Source organism: Ruditapes philippinarum, unplaced genomic scaffold (genome assembly GCF_026571515.1).
Source record: "Ruditapes philippinarum isolate M1 unplaced genomic scaffold, ASM2657151v2 ctg10595_1_1_1_1, whole genome shotgun sequence".
Lineage (NCBI taxonomy): Eukaryota > Metazoa > Mollusca > Bivalvia > Venerida > Veneridae > Ruditapes > Ruditapes philippinarum.
The window spans coordinates 47,363-65,070 of record NW_026857251.1 but is presented as its reverse complement, the minus strand read 5'-3'; the positions used below and the strand labels follow the sequence as shown (position 1 = coordinate 65,070).

Sequence of the window (17,708 nt, the reverse complement as noted above, 5' to 3'; positions counted from 1 at the left end):
GAAAACACAAGTTTAATATTGTTTTATTAATAAATATACAGTGTTTAGCAATACTAATTGTTTTGTTGAAAATTGTTTTCATACTTATTACAATGTTTTATAAGATGCAATTATGAATTATACCAGGATTTTTGGGAAAATGCCACATGGCAAATTTGGAATAATTGTGTCTTTAATTTTCTTTTCAATTTGGGACAAAAATTTAATTGTGAAATTTATCATTTAGGAAAAATATGCCAGCATTCAAGATGTTAAAATTCTTTGAACAAAGCTAAATAAATCTTATTGAAACTGATCAGAACTTAAAAGATGTCCGAAACATCCAGAACCTCCACACCAAATACAAAAAAGTGGTACCTATTTTCAAATCACCAACCTCGGGATTGGGAATTTCTTTTTTTTTGGATTGGGAAAAAAGAACAAAATTTGGATTGGGAATGGGGTCTATGTATAGACCAATGGGAAAGGGAGAAAATAGCCTGTATACAAATAGTTCTATATACAAATCTACACTTGTTTCATGTTTACCTTTATGCCGAAATAAATCTATCTATCTATCTACAGTAAATATTAACTAACATCAAATTTTGCAATAAAAACGATTGGTGATTTTTTTTGTTTACATTTGTTGTGTATCATTAAAGTGGTGAATTACTTTATAACCTTCATAGTTAAATTTTCATTTTCTCTTTTACTTTGATGCTGTATATACAGCATTTACATTACAATAGAGCTGATAAAAGATCATTAAAAGAACTTTTAATAATGATTTACCGTTGAAAACAGGTTGTTTGTTCCTGTGACATTGCATGCAATGTGGCTATGAAAATACTGGTTATTAATCAATAGGTGTAATAACCCAGTACAATCAGTTTCACTAGCAGATTGCTTCTTTCCGTACCCTGGAGCATTTATAAAACACTTACAAATGCTCCAAGGGTCTGTCGACCACTGTTGAGCATCGCTGTTTTTCCAGTTAGGTGCAGGTGGTGAAGATGCATGATTTTGCACAATATAGTCATAAATGGCGCCACATATGCTGTTTGGGCAAGCAAGTTTGCCCTTAGTAAAGCAACAGCTGCATCTTACTTGCCCAAGAGGACAAACTTTGTTTCCAGCATTCCCTACTGACTTATGGTCTGGCTTGAGAGTTTCAACTTGACAGCTGCCACACGTCGCAGTTGATGGTAGTGATTTTGTAGACCTAATGTTCTGTAAGATATCCTTATGTTGTTGGTCAGCTATGTCATTACAGAATGGTACCAGACCCTCTTTTAAATATCCAAGTCCTAAACCAGCCTTTACCCACTGTCTGTAGCTTTCCTTCTCTAACTGAAGTTGATGGGCCATCCTGATAAGCTACCAAAATCTAAAAAAAAAAATTATGTTAAAAATTTATATAAATAAGTAAATACATATGTATAGCCTTGGATTGCATTTCAAAGTCCAAAATATTGGGTACATGTAAATATGATATGCGTTCCTAAACAAAATCAATTACAGGGACAACAAACTGCATGTACATTTTGTATTAAGGGAAAGGTGGGAAATTTCTGAAAATAGCTGGTTAAGAGTTTTGTAACAATCTGAATGACGCACGGACCGACGATAGACACCGGACAAATTGTGATTACAAAAGATCACCTTACACATTTTGTGCTCAGATAAACTAAACAATCAATCATAAAGAGTAGACTTGCTGAAATTTAATCACACAAAGACATTTAAATAAATCAATTAATTTTGACAAAGTTCAAAAGACCTGACAAACCTTTTATCTCATCAAAGAGGCATGTCGACAATCATCAGTAGAAAATAATTTGGTCATTATCATTGCAGAAAATTTTGTTGTTTTTTTCCTGTTTGACAGTAGATCTGAGTAAAAATCTGAGTTTAACCACTTGGCATTTCACTTATTACTGCAAGCCTAATTTCCACATAAACAAATGTTCATACCAATTTATTTTTGTATCATTTGTGGGGGGGGGGGGGTTCAAAGGGGGGAAAAATCATTTACATCTATAAGAATATCTAATTGTTCATAAAACATTATTTCAAAGTGTTTTCAATACTGAATAGTCATGTGAAATCCCCCCTACTGTGGCCCTACATTTTGCTTTTCACTCACTAGTGCCCCCCCCCCCCCCTTGCCCATCAAAATAACGGGGTCCCAGCCAAAATATTTTGCTGACATTGGCAATATATTATTATGTAATGCTTTGATCTAAAATATCAGGGGTTGTAATTTAATTGACCTTTTTGAAAACCTAGCTAAACATCATTTTCCGGTACATAGATTAAGCTCTTAATTAGGAATAACACCAACCAGTTCTTATTACAATTTCATGATATTTCTTTTTTTCTATCATTGTTTTACCGTTCAAGGTGAAAAAATTGACGTGTTTTAAATTATCAGTATTCTTCCAATATCTATTGCAAATTTTTCAAAAAATAAAATGTTTATAATGAAAATCAATAAAACTAAATCAGTCGTACAGTAGTGGCATCTTCTATAATAAATAGAGATATTTTCTGCGTAAACTTGTGTATTTACTTTATTTTTTGTATGGAATTATTCATATAATGATATTTAATTATTTTCATACAAATTGAGAAATAATTGTTTTATTTCCCTTTAATTTAAAAAAGGATAAAAACATTTGTTAATATTACGCTCCATTTGATGAAATTTCCCAGAGGTTAGTCCAACTTATTAGACTTGTCAAAGAGACACCGAGATAATTTTGGACGGGCGCTGTCTTTTTCCAAGTCCAACCACGAACTGCAGTTTTATGCACGGACGCTTCCCAATTAGAAGTTGTTGGGAGCGAAAACTAGAAAAGTTTCAAAGAAACGGTCTACATTACCTGAAAGAGAATCGTTTTTTATGCAAGGTTCCAAATTATCATACTTCAAAGTCGAACAGAAGTCTAAATATTCCACTTTAATTTTTTTAATCGTTGAAAATTATTGAAAGCGGCCATATTGGAAAGCGGTGTCATGGTAAAATTGTAAACACTGGTAAAATCCATGGTGTTACACAGGTATCGGCGGCAATCGATTGTATTTGCCAAGCTTTATTATACAATTTGTTTATGTTATTTATATGAATTATTGCAGGAATAACTCTTTTATTCACACACAAATGTTTCAGCATTAAAAAGAGAATGTGTAAAGGAAATTATGATAACCTTACTTAGAAATTAAATAGTTTATGATGTCCGATGTCAGATCATACTGCATTTAAGTCCGTTTAAATTGTCAAATTAGATATTATTAAGTTGGATTTTTTAACATCTGTGATCATTAGGTGAAATTTCTGAACTACCTTTTTATTTTATAACCCTGCCATGATTTCCCACATACGAAAATACAATGTAATTGTAGGTACATCTTAATGAATTATAATTATACTATACATGATGAAGCAAAGAAGAATTTCAATTTATATTACACTCCATATCAATTTCTAGTTTATTATCTTTAAAAGAAATTGAGGACGGTTGTGTATGGGAAGAAGTTCAAAACAACCAAAAATAACTTTAAAACTCTGAAAAAAAATCTTAAAATTTCAAACTATAAAATGGAATTTCAGACAGTCCTCAGTAAAATACAATTGTCGCACAGATTTGACGGGGTTTATGATAAAAACACAGCAAGCGGAAATTTAGTGACCGTTATTTAGATGTTGAATAGCATAACAATGTAAGACAGATGGGAGAAATGTTGGAACGACTGTCGCAAAAGGCACCAAAACCTCTGATACCCATTAAAAATTCCATGTTATCTAGTTCCCGTTGAACGGCACCTCGAATGTGTCACATTGAAAGTTCCATGATTACCGCCGTATTATGTACACATCTGTGGATGTTGATTAAAAATTTCAACATTATTATGTTAAAGTGATCAATTCTGTTTAAACCGGCGAAAGGGAGCACTTGAACCTACCAGAGCCGTCTTTGGCACTCCTGTGTATTTATGTTTCTATTTTGCAGTTTCAGGCGTTTTTGGTGGGTTTTTTTTGAGGGTGGATACATGAATGTGGATAAGTTTTTTCTGTTTCTTTACATTTCTTTGCTTGCTTGCCGAACCTTGTATTGATAATCATTATCTGTTTGTTACGGTTCGGTATACATGTATACAATATGATAAACAAGATGAACAAGGAAAGGCGGCGTTCAATGAACGCAAACCCCACACGACCCAGGAACATGAACCATTGGCAAGGAGCCCAGGAGGATCCTAAATTAAAACGGGAAAGGGCGCAAGGGAGAGCACGGTCAGGCTTATCACTAAAATGTAACTGAGAAGGAAATCAAAGAAAATAAATAAATGAATGATTAATAGGACCACTAAGTTAACGAGCACAGGGGAAGGGGATAGGAAATTCGGGGAGGGGGCGAAATAAAGAAATAAAACTAGGGGCAAAGGGAAGATACTTACCAAAGACGAAAAAACAACAAGGGACACAAACAAAAGTGTCACCAAAACAGTATGAAACAGGACCACTAAGTTAACGGGCACAGGAGAAGGGGATAGGAAATTCGGGGGAGGGGGCGAAATAAAGAAATAAAACTAGGGGCAAAGGGAAGAAACTTACCATAGACGAGAAAACAACAAGGGACACAAACAAAAGTGTCACCAAAACAGTATGAAACAGGACCACTAAGTTAACGGGCACAGGAGAAGGGGATAGGAAATTCGGGGGAGGGGGCGAAATAAAGAAATAAAACTAGGGGCAAAGGGAAGAAACTTACCATAGACGAGAAAACAACAAGGGACACAAACAAAAGTGTCACCAAAACAGTATGAAACAACAAGACATACACCTTATACATTTATAAGTCTCTTAATCTGTTCATTTGAAAATTCTGATCTTCTCAATGACTTTTTTTTTAATATCCTCTACTTAAAATTTATTTCAATTAAAATATGTGACCCTTCCTTTATAGTTACACAGCATATGGCTGGATCACAATAAAGTTCCTTTTTAGTAAATTAATAAAGTACGTCAAGAAGACATTTAACTTTATCAATAGGTTTAATTTGGTATTATATATCGGCAATCGGTGAAAAAGAGCTCTTGAAATATTATTTGTACAAATACTGAATAATTTGAAGTGTATTTCAAATAGTTTCCTTCAATATTTCTTTTACGTTCTTAATTGTCATATAAATATGCATGTATAAATGAAGTCAGTATTTTATCCGAGAGTGACATTTGGCAGTCATTAGCAGTAAACAAGAAGGCAAACCACCAATTGATAAATGTTGAGTATATGTATTATTTAATATTAAAAAAATATTAAACAACAGTACTTGTACAGAGCCTATTTGCGACCATTGCATTTTAGGTTAAATACAATGATACTTTTCAATAGTATTTAATAATGCACACATTTATTAAAAAATAATGAATAGATTTATTTCCCCCGATATTTCGTTTAATTTAATCTTCATGCGTAACCCACACTTACCTGCTAGACACACTGGTAGCTACTACCAGCTTTCACGGAATCGATTTTTTACGATGACGTCATAACATGTCCGCCTAAGATAGAGGAGACAGTACAAATTTGAAATAAATCGCATGTATGCGTTAAGACAGGTACAATCTACTATTTTTTCTAGGAGACGTTAGTAGTAAAATTTATATTCTATTGATCTTTAGAGGTAATTGAAGTTACTTTCAGGTTTAAGCAGTAAAAATCAGTCCAAACTATCGATAGTGTTACCGGTAGATTTTCCGTGCGTAAAAATGACAGTTAAAATTAGGCGTAACGGTTTGACAGTAAGAAAAAAAAGTCTGTAAAATGGGTCAAACCGTTCACGCCAAATTAATTAGGCTACCCAGAGGTATGTACAAAAAGTACCGGAAAACGGAATTTAGCCTAAGGTTTTCAGTATAATTTTGTATTGTGTATAACAGGTTTGTTGAAATTGATTTTCCATGCATATATTGTGTTTGTGTATAATTAAATGATATTTTAATTGAGTTGTCAATATGCTTATTTATTGTATAGAGGGGTATATTTACCTTTATTTTCTTCTCATTTATTTGCTCATATTTTTCAATTATTGAATAAACATAGGGGACAGCATGAAATACCCAAATATACCCAAATATTGCAAAAATATACCCAAAGATTGCAAAAATTTACCCAAATATTCCCAAATATACTTAAGATAAATGTTTAATAATAAAAAGTGCTGTCTTAATTATGAATTACAATATACATTTTCACTAAAATTCATAGTACATACCCAAATATAAATTTTTGTATCATTTTGTTTTGAACTGAAATATACCCAAATACAGTATGTATACTCCATTAAAGCTATAATATATATTTTTTAAATAATACGATGGACAAAATTTCAACAAAATTATAACCTAAAAAATGAAGACAACAAATATTATCATATCTTTATCTTAAATTGCAAGCATAAATCTGCTTCAGCAAAGACATTTTGGACCTTTCATTCCATATTGCCTTGGGCAAGAACCAATGAAAGGTCTCGATACACTGGTTTTATCAATTGACCAGAGCTTCCAAAATGTCCTCGCCAAAGCATATTTCTGCACTGATTTGAAGAATTTGTTCGAAACAGACGAATGTAGAGCGCTTCTCGACTATTTGCGCAGGTAGGTTAAATAGAAACTATGTTGTGTTATTGTTTGCATGTGTTTATTTGTGCCTCCCTCTTTTTAAATTTATGTATTTGGTGTTGCGACATCTCGTACGACTAGGCAATTTTGTGACAGAAGTTAACAGTTTGGAATAAATTTCTTAAGTGGGTTAAGGGAATCAGAATAGAGTTAGTGTTTATCAATTGTTGATTGAATAAGCTATGCAACACAGTATTGTTTGTGGAAATGTTTTATTTAATTAGACGAAAATCTTGCATGACTTTGTGTGTGGTTGAAAATTCTCTATTAACTGAGTAATGCCCCTTGTCTATAATTATATACATAGTGTTGTTTTGGGTGCATTTTTTCACCCTAAAGCAACCTGTATGTGTTTTTTTACGGTTATTAATCGATGAATGAATGTTAATTGAAAATTAATTGGATATGTTTATCTTATTTGAATGGAATGAATTTCCATATTTTAATTAGTTGCTGCAATAAGTGTATTATTTTGTTTTCGCAGGTTCGACAAAAAGAGTAAAGGTGCTATTTTCCAACCTATATTTTTTCAGCAGTGGAGGTCAAACAGACTAGGGCAACCATCTAAAACCACTGTAAAAATACAACAATAGCATTTTACCGCATAGTATTATAATTATGCTTCATTTATGAAAGAAATAAAGAATAGATACAGCATTTTTTTTCACTACTTTGGGAATGGTGCCGGTACCAGACTGATTGGGAAAAAATGCGTTATTTTGACTTAAATTGGGACTTTTTTTATGCATTTTTTCAGCTACAAATAAGATTGGTCATCATGAATAAAGACAGCTAACAGCTTCTCCTTTACAGGTAGAACTAAAATTCTACCTGTACAATAGTTATTGAGTGGTGATTTATATGAATATGTTTTTGATTTAAATGATTTTAGAGAAATCACTTGGCCTTGTGGGATTTTGAAAAGCCATTTTGGGAATTTTAACATTGGAAATTGAGAATTTTAATGTCTATTTTCTATTGGGAACCGTGTACCATTTTAGGGTAGTTGTTATATAAAGAAAAAAAACACTGAGATAAACTAGTTTTCACTGGTTGATACTTTGCAGGTCTATGCTCATGATATTGATGAACAACGTAAGTAAAAGTATTATGGTGTACTGTCTCCTGTAGTGTGTAATTAAAACCAATCAATGGCACACTCAATAAAAATGGCCGCTTATGGATGAAGTCAAAGTAGGATTGTTCATGAAAAGGAGGCTTACAGACACTTCACCCCCCAGACACTTCACCCTAGGCCCTTTTTTGCAGACACTTCACCCCTAAGACAGTTCACCCCTCATTTTAAGAAATTTGATTGAGACACTTCACCCCTCATTTTTTTTATTTTGTGTTTATCAATTATTTATGTAGATTATGTTAAATACATTCAATAGTGATTGAGTATGTTTATTGTTTTAACCCATTGTCTTATAAATTTTGAGTTGATTTAATTCTTGAAGTTTTGGTACTTAAGTTTGTTTTCAGTTTGATCTTTACCATATAATAATCATTGAGTTTCGCTCATTTGGCAGGGCTAGCACTGGCAGATTTTTTCTTTGAGCCAATTTTTCGCGGCAAAAATTGCGTGCCTGTTTTTTATTTTCAAGTAGGCAATGGTACTGTCAAATAACCAGAATTCAGTTGTCAGACTAATTTATAGCATTAGTTCATATATGCAACACCTGAAAAAGGCATGAGATATTTAGAGAAAAAAAAACATAAGCTACATGTATATCCAACTTTATTTTGGTAGCTACATTTTAATCACTTTAAAACTGATCATAAAAGCTTGCAGCTCAGTAGCTATAAGAATAACATTTTCCAGGCTAATTTAGTCAGCAATGTTTTCATAAAATCTTAGTTAGTGGCATGATTTGGTGATGGTTTGTGCTTTAACCTTGTGCTTAATTTACATAACTGGTGCTATTTATTTGTTTAATAAATGACATTATGAATGATCTTTGTATGAAATGCAGGATAATTGTGTCTGATAATGATGATAAATAATTTATATTTACTATATTTTATAAAGCAACTGGTTCATTCATTCATATTCATTTATATTCATTTATATTCATTTTATTTATTTAATCTATTATTAAGAATAAATTAAATTTTCATACAATTATACCATTTTAATTCAATTATCTAATCAATTGTGAGACCCGTCCCTAGATTTGCCACTAAATTGCCACCCTTTTCAATGGTGGAGTATTTAGACAATTTTCCACCAATAATGCCACCAAAACGCCACCAAAACGCCACCCAAATCATGAAAATGGTGAAAAATTTGAGCAGGACTGATGTTATATAATTTTCCAGTTAATTCCACCTTTTTTACACTAAATGCCACCAATGAGTGGAAAATTGGTGGAGTATTTAGACAAACTTTCACCATAATGCCACCATTATGCCACCTTAGGGTGGCAAACTCATTTTCCACTAGATGCCACTTGTTTCCACTTATTGCCACCATAATGGTGGAAAACTGGTGGAGTATTTAGACAAATTTCCACCATTATGCCACCATTGAGTGGCAAACTTATTTTCCACCAAATGCCACTTATTTCCACCTTTTGCCACCATAAGGGTGGAAAATTGGTGGAGTATTTAGACACTTTTCCACCATTTTGCCACCAGATAGTGGCAAATTCAGTTTCCACTAAATGCCACCTATTTTCACCCTTTCAGAAATTTTCCACCTTGTGGGTGGCAATAGCTGGAAACTGCTTAAAAGTCACCCTGTACCCTAAATTGGAAACGAACAAATTTTAAAAATAATCCTTTTTAATGTTTCCATTTGAAGTTATTTATTGTCTCAAAAAATAGCAAAACATTAGTCCATTTATTTTCTTCAGTTTATCTTGCTATTCCTGGACGGTTTGAGTTCAGTCCTTTAGGTTGTCGGCAACTTTTCGAGCGCACAATCTAAAACAAAAAAAATTATGAATGATTAATACAATAATTAAAAACATAAGCTTACATTTTTATATGACTATTGGATATTTCTATATTCAATTTGAGTGCATAGATATGATTAAAACACTTTAAAAAAACAGCACTGCAGACGTGGAAGAATCAGACTTTTCTTATTTCTCCAAGGCAGAAAATATACGCAGAATCAAAAAGGATATTTTCATTCAGTTCATTAGTTACCTTCCAAGAACTTAAGTTTTGCCTTGTCTGCACAAGAAGGTCTGGCTTTAGACTCTATGTTCCCTTTTCCTCATACCAAACAATGAGCGGCCTTTAATCTCTTCTATATTGAATAGCATTCTGAAGAGCTTTGCTGTACCTTTCTCTTTTGAGGCATATGGCTTCAGTTCTGCCATCACTTGGTCCTAAAATATGATTAACAATATCAAATAAGTAAAGACAGAAAATAATTATCAATATCTAATATGTAAAGACAGAAAATGAAACACTTTTATAAGACCTTGGTATATGTATACAACTCTAAAATTTTTAAATAAGAAAGAAATAAAGAAATACAACTTAAAATTTTCAAGCTAAAATGTACAAAAACTCTAAAATTTGTAAAACAAAATGTAAATGCAAATTAAAGTGTCATAAAGAGTTTGAATTAAAGTAGGTTTGTAAATAGTGACTAATAGCTATATTTATCAAGAACTGAAAAGTGTCTAATTGGGTACTGTGACACTTCTTTCCTATTAATTCTAAAATAACTTTGAATTAACAAGATACCTTTGTAAAGCCACTGAAGATCAAATGTGTTTGCTCCAGGCTGCTCCTCATTGCTTTGTGTCTGCAAAATAATAATTCTTATTTAATGCTGTTTCTGTTATGAACTGTCACTCTCCTAATAGCATGTTACTATAGACTGTCTAGTTATGGTTATATAATTATCTACTGCACCATGAAAGCTGAATTACAACAATGAAGGAATGAAACTTACTAATAAATCAGTTACTGTTAATCTGCTCCACATGTGACACACAAGGAAAATTGTTTATAGCATGAAAGTTGTAGTAATAGGTACCTCAGGTTATCTATAGTTTGATTGATGTAATATTGTACATAATGATATTGTACTTACTGATTAATTTCTATAATTTTTTTCTCAAAACTTAAAATTTCTAACATATTGTATTTAAGAAATGATGAAGATCTTCCTACATTCTTTATATTCCCTACATTCTTTATATGTACATTGTACATGCAGCTTTCTTTTTAGTCAAGTTACAAACAAAACAAATATAAAAACACAATTTTATTACAATACCACTTCATATTTTACTGTCAAAAAACTAAACAGTTTCTGCATAAATAACAATAATTATTGTATGTAAAAGTTTTTTACCTGAAACTTTGACTGGGAATGATTCTGCTGTTTATCTTCTTGTCTACACATTCACACTTCAGTTAAAACTTCTCATTTCTATTTACCACACTAATAAGACTTTAAATGTTTTCTTTGAGAAATCAAAAATATGCACCCTTACATTTTAAACAAAATATCTCCAGAATTGCTACAATATCAATAATTTCCTTTGTGTTTGCAAGCTTTTACTGACCTCAATTCCTTTGAATTCAAACTTTACAACGTGTAAGTGCATGGACAGTCCATTATAATTTTAAATTGTGAGGGGTTTTCCAAAAACCATAGCACCCATCATTTTATTTTTGACATTCATTTGAATGTATAACTATATCTAATACCTAAATAGATTGAGTAGAAATAAGCTTTTGAAAGATAATTTAGTATGCTATTTTAAGACAAATTCTACATAAAAACATGTATAATGTTGCCTCTCCCAAAATAATCAAATGGAACATTCTGGTCAGCATGAGTAAACTATTAACCCCCATTCATAGATTACTAGATAAGAGGGCAGTAGTTTTATCAGATCTGAGATGTATGCTGTGTTGTTAAATCTTAGAGGATGCAGTATTTACTAGCTATAGTATTTACTTATCCTGATTGTAAGAAATTTATCAGACATTATGACTTATTTACTTTTCACACATTAATTTTTACAATAGATTTAAAGCCTCTGAAAGCATAGCACAAAAGATGTTAGAGACAATAATTTTAAACTCCACATATAACTAAATCTCATTTATGAGAAGTTACAATGCCAAGGAACCATAACTTTTTATTGCATGATTTGGGGTTTATTGCCATTTTTTACTTCTCTATGCTTAATTTTTGTCTTGATCATTAAGCTTAAAAAGTACTGGAGATATTAATTTGAAACTTCACAGATATAGATCTTTTTGAGTAATGTGCTGTGTTTAAGAACCATAACTCTTTGCATACTTTTGGAGTTATTGCCCTTTGCATTTTTCACTTTAATTATTGTTAGCATTACATGAAAAGTGTTAGTACTCACCGGATATCAGTTTAAAGTAATATTGAAGAGACTGTAATATTTATTATGTCAATTAGAAGAAAAAACAAAAGTCAAACTTTATTCAAGATTGACATTAAATATCATAGAAGAAGCAACAAACTTTATGCAGAGATATGCATTTTCTGGGCATAGAAAGAACATTTCAACTATTCAATTAATGTACAGATTATAACTAAAGAACATATAAAGTACACTTTAAAAGCCGTAATTTTTATTTTTACAAGCATAGAATGGAACATAAACATTTTGACTTGAAAGTCAAATTTTTACATCCCTAAAAGAAAAGTACTGCCATAAAAAATGGGAAGTTAAGTAACCCATACTTTTCTAATTTTTACCTGATCATAATTTATATGTGTTTTAACTCCTGGAAAAGTGATTTTACGTTCAATTTCTGTGTCTTTTCCTGCTATTTTACAGCTGGAATTATCATACCGTTACTGTGAGGGCAGTGACTTTGTATCAGAATTGTGTTCATGGCATTCTAGTATGTTTAAGAAATATGAGTTTCTGATAAAATTTTCTAAACTGTTCAACTTCAATAGGTTATATTTTTGATAAAAAGTTCACTTGATGCTTTGGTAGAGTACAAAACTATAAACAGATTTATTTCAGTTCGGAGCTTTGACTTAAATAAATCTTAAACCCCTGCAATGCACAATTACTAGATTTCTCAGTTTTATCCACCAATTTTTATACAACCCAGAAAATAGTTAAGAGTTTCCCTTTTCGACTAAAAGTTATTCACAAAATTTTCTAAGTTTTTTTCCACTATTTTTGCCACCCAGAAAATAGTTAGAGTTTCACTTTTCCACTAAAAGCCACTCATTTTCCACCTTCAAAATAAACTAAGTTTCATTTTTCACTAATTTCCACCCTTTTGCCACCATAAAAAAAGTCTATGTTCAAATTTCCACTCAATGCCACCTAAAATGCCACCAAAGGATAGTGGCATTTGGTGGCAATTTTGCCACTACAGTGGAAAAAGAGTGGAATTTTGTCATTTTCCAGTTAATGCCACCTTTTTTACACTTAATGCCACCCTTTTCAGTGGAAATAGCTGGCAAGTGGTGGCAAATCTAGGGACGGGGATAACCATTGAATAAACAACTAATCAACATGTTGAATAAACAAGGTGACATAAACACTTAATGGATGAAAGTGCCGTGATATATCATTTGGCAATACAACCAATTAACCTAAATCAGCTTTTAACTTAGTAAAAATAAAGGTAAAAAGCAAAATTTTTAATCAAATATTACTAAAAATAATATAAATAAACATATATCAGCATTTTCTTGTTGACCAACTTGTTTTATTTACTTTATAGAAAAAAATTGGATGAGGGGTGAAGTGTCTTACTGATTTTGGGGGGTGAAGTGTCTTAAGGGGTGAAGTGTCTTCAAAATTTGAGGGGTGAAGTGTCTGGGGGGTGAGGTGTCTTGCTACCGAAAAGGAATAGCTGGAAAAACAGCTTAAATTTACCCATTTCATGAAGGTTAGAGATTTTTTTAAAAACTTACAACATTTTATACAATACAATTACATGGTTTTTATAGACGCATCCAAAACAATCCTTAAGGGCGTCGAAACTGGACACTCGAGGATAGGGGTGATTGCCATTTCTACTTTCGTTTTCGGTACACACGCGTTTTGATAATCCTACCCACACACAATAGGACTGGCCGTTTTACAATCATCAATTAATATACAGAATTCATTTGAAGAAGAGCTTTACAATAGTCTGATTAATGCTTGTTGCATTTTAAAACGCGGAAATACCCCAAAATTTATTTTACTTCCTAGTTTCGTTTTCAATTGAAAAAACTTTGGTAATTTACCTGGCCGAGTTACTTATTTTTTGTTTATTATGTTATCATTTCATCTAAGTACGAAATAATTTACTTATTGGTTTCAAAATTCACAAGGTACTTACTGCAATTTCTTCAAATTTTGAGAAAATATTACCCAGGACTTTTTTCCGCCATACTGATATTTTTCCAAATTTATAGCGCATGCGTACTGAAAACTAATTTACGGACAGGACGGACCGTGAGACAGGTCGGACTGTGTTTTGTTTAGGAAATAGATTATGAGTGCATTGTTGTAGAATAATGCACAGTTTGAGTTCAAATGCGTAGTTATATAATCACGAAGGCCGATAGGCCTGAGTGATCAATTACAAAGCATTTGAACGAAAAACGTGCATTATTATTCATTATCACACACCCGTGCCGATTTTGCGACTCCGTAAATAGGTATGGTATCGCACGGCCGTGCATATATTTTGACGTGACGTCATTAGCGTAATACAAACATAGTGTAAAGACGCGCTAAATGTTAGCGTTATACTATAGGCGCGTCAATGAAAAATGACTCTTATTTCACTTTAAATGGTCTTTATTTTGGGTATGTGATAAATAGAATATTAAATTCGTGTAAGTTCAATACTGAATTTATTGCACTCGTTGAATAAAATAATATTATGCTCGCCAGAGGCTCACATAATATTATTTTATTCAACTCGTGCAATAAATTCAGTATTGAACTTACACTCATTCAATATCCTCTATATATAATGCACGAACAGGGGCGTAACTGAGATATTTTGAAATGTACTCCATAACTAGGGGGGTTCGGGGGCATGCTCCCCCGAAGAATTTTTTTGAAAGAAGAAGCGATATCCTGGCATTTCGTGACTATCTAGAGGCTATATTGACAACATATTGGTGATGATTTCAAACTCTTTTTATTTATTTTAAAATATGTAAAATGAACAAGTATGTATTTATACCGTAAAACTTTTCTTATATTTATAATTGATATTTTTGCAGCACAAATTTGTTATTTTGCAACCTTCAAACTGATGTTATAGCAAAAAAATTCCCGTATTCAATAAATTTTAAACTAGAAAAAAATAAACATAAAACAAAAACAAACATTAGACGTCTGTTTTGTTGGTATGCAAAGTTGCCTACTCGCCCTTTTTAAACATTTATGAGACCTAGACAAGACATACGTTCAGTGTCTATAGTACGTACTTCTGACGTTTTAGTTCAGTTGTTTCCGAGAACTGACATGACCACTTAAAGGGTCAAACAATGCCTCACGTTTGGGTACAGAGCCTTGCCCGGGGCCGCTGGACTTTACGTTAGTCCAGCACATACGCCACAGCTGACAGTGAGATTCTCGTAAAAACATGGGTTTATTCTGAAGACTTTATGACACGAAATAAACGTACGTTGACGCTATTATAACATAAAATATTAAAACAGATTCATGATGTATATTTAATACAAAACACATACATTTAATCCTTGTGCTTGGACAGTATTTATCCAAATACTACTACCGGGCTCGGGCACCAACCACCGTTACTTTGGAATCTGCAGACGTTATAACATGGAAAAACGTGCGTTAACCGTATAATATAGCATAAAATCGGCAATTTTCCCCTCTTATACGGCGTATAGACATCGCCGCTAATATATCAAAAAGTACACGCAAAGATATTTTAAAATCTCCTTTCAGAAATGTCACTAAATTAATTAAAATTCGTTGCGTATAACATACATGTAGATTATGTGGAGTTAACTATAAAACTCACGTGAATACATTAAAGGATTCATTTAAGATATTTTGTGATAAAGTAAATTCTTTAGTAGATATGTGACTTTAATAATGATATAACTGCACATGGAACTTGCTTGATGACTCATCGCAATGTTTTGCTGACCACAAAGAATAATTATACAAGAATCTTTTAAATAAATGCATACAATTGAGATGGAATTTTACACTCTTTGTCTTATTCTGCCTTTTCGGCACGATTAAGTAATTCTCTACAGCAATCAATTGATTAATATGCCATGAGAACTTTGCATGTCTTGCAACGAACTTTGAGAAATTACACCAGTTTGTTACTCGTTTACTGATTAAAAGATGAGAGAAAAAAACAAACATACAAGGCGATGTTGGCAGAACGCAGCCCCCTACACAATCCAGCCACACAAACAGGGTACCCAGAAGGCACCCAACCAAAACCAAAAGAGGGCACAATAGGGCCAACATAAAGGGTAAAGGGTTTTGGAAAAATTCCTGCGGACGACCTGCTGGCCGAATAAGAAGCACGATGCGCATAACATATGCCGCCAACGCCCGAGCTTTATCTTTGCCAAGAATCGGTGCTGAACCAGGCACATTAAGCTTTTCGTAAATTTTCTCTGGTGAATCTGTATAAGATATCGCTATATAGATCATTTTAAAAGATAATAATTAATACTGATATGTTATGATTTTTTTTATATAATGATAGAAAAATTAGTATATGTTGCTCAGACCACTCTACCCCCTCTGTTTTTATCACTTTTTTAGAACTTTTAGCGCATGTGATTTTTCGGAATACAGGATTGATTTGTACGCACGGGCGTACAGGAGTACGCCTAGTTACGCCACTGACGAAGAATTAATATCTATTTCCATTCTAACACGTTAAGAAAAAATATAATAATTATTGTTAAGTTGGACTTTATGTTTGGTTTTTACCTCAGAATTTCCAATAGAAACGTTCTTTAAAGGCTGTTCCAGTGGGTTGAAACAAAACTGTCGTTAAATCTACCGTGTAGAAACATTTTCAGAATAACGAATTTTGAAAACGTTGATAAAACTCTGTTTGTTTATTTTATTTCACTCAATAACTTTTCAAGCGAAATACAAATTATTAAAAGTGAAATAAATGTAAAAATTAACTCGTTTGCGACATTAAAATAGCGTACTTGATTTGATTGTTTTGCACGTGATGTTTGGCGCTACATTGTGATGTTAAACGTCTGTACAGCGTTAACGACTGAATTAAAGATATTGGTGTTCGGATTCATTTTTATAGTTAGACCATTTTCTTTCATTCTAGGTAGTTTTCACAACCAAATTCGACAAAAAAATTGTTTTTTATTTAAACAAAATGGCGCCCTCAATGTGAAAATACACAGTGAGATAATAAGAACGGCGAGTGCATTGATGTAGAACAATGCACGCTTCGGGCCTTCTTTGTTTATATAGAAACATTTCCGATAGTGTTATCTAGAATGTTGTTTTTTCTTCTTCTTTTTTGTTGTAATAGTATTATAAAAAATATACATATATTAATGTAGAATAAATTTGTTTAATGAAATTATAATTCTACTAACTGCATCGTGTTGGACATTATGCAGTTGATAACTGACCAATTATTTGGACATTACATTAAATAATAAGAGGGTAAAACTTCTTTAACAATACGATATAGAAAAGGCTTGCTATTCACGTGTGACATTTGAAACACAATAGAACACAATAGCGTAAAATGATGATGAGTGACTTTACCAACATGGACACAAAAGGTAGACACAATTTGCATCGTACACAGAAAAGATGACTTATTTATTATTTTATATGATGACAAAGTCAGACAAACATATAAACATGTACAAAACTTTAAAAAACGTATGTTTATCGATATTTACATTTTAACATATATTAATTTATACGCATACAATATAACACAATTACACAGGGCCATTATAAGGCTTGCGCAGTTAGATCAAGGATTTTTTGGTAGAAAGTGTCATGTTGAAATATTCTATCCATATATAGCATTACCAATTTTGACTGCATGCTCCTGGTTA

At 32.3% G+C, this 17,708-nt stretch overlaps 1 protein-coding gene and 1 long non-coding RNA gene across 2 annotated transcripts; both read right to left on the bottom strand.

Annotated features, from left to right (window-relative positions):
- Window positions 1-581: 581 nt before the first annotated feature.
- LOC132749187 (uncharacterized) lies at window positions 582-14,166 on the bottom strand. The gene is made up of 2 exons (XM_060738899.1): window positions 13,982-14,166; window positions 582-1,369 (listed from the first exon to the last, which is right to left on the bottom strand). Exon 2 carries the CDS (start codon window positions 1,348-1,350, stop codon window positions 760-762), a length of 591 nt encoding a protein of 196 aa, XP_060594882.1. The 5' UTR covers window positions 1,351-1,369; window positions 13,982-14,166; the 3' UTR covers window positions 582-759.
- LOC132749186 (uncharacterized) lies at window positions 8,863-11,192 on the bottom strand. Its single transcript, XR_009628382.1, has 4 exons — window positions 10,992-11,192; window positions 10,376-10,436; window positions 9,827-10,011; window positions 8,863-9,598 (listed from the first exon to the last, which is right to left on the bottom strand). It is a non-coding gene; the product is annotated as an uncharacterized LOC132749186 (long non-coding RNA).
- Window positions 14,167-17,708: the final 3,542 nt, after the last annotated feature.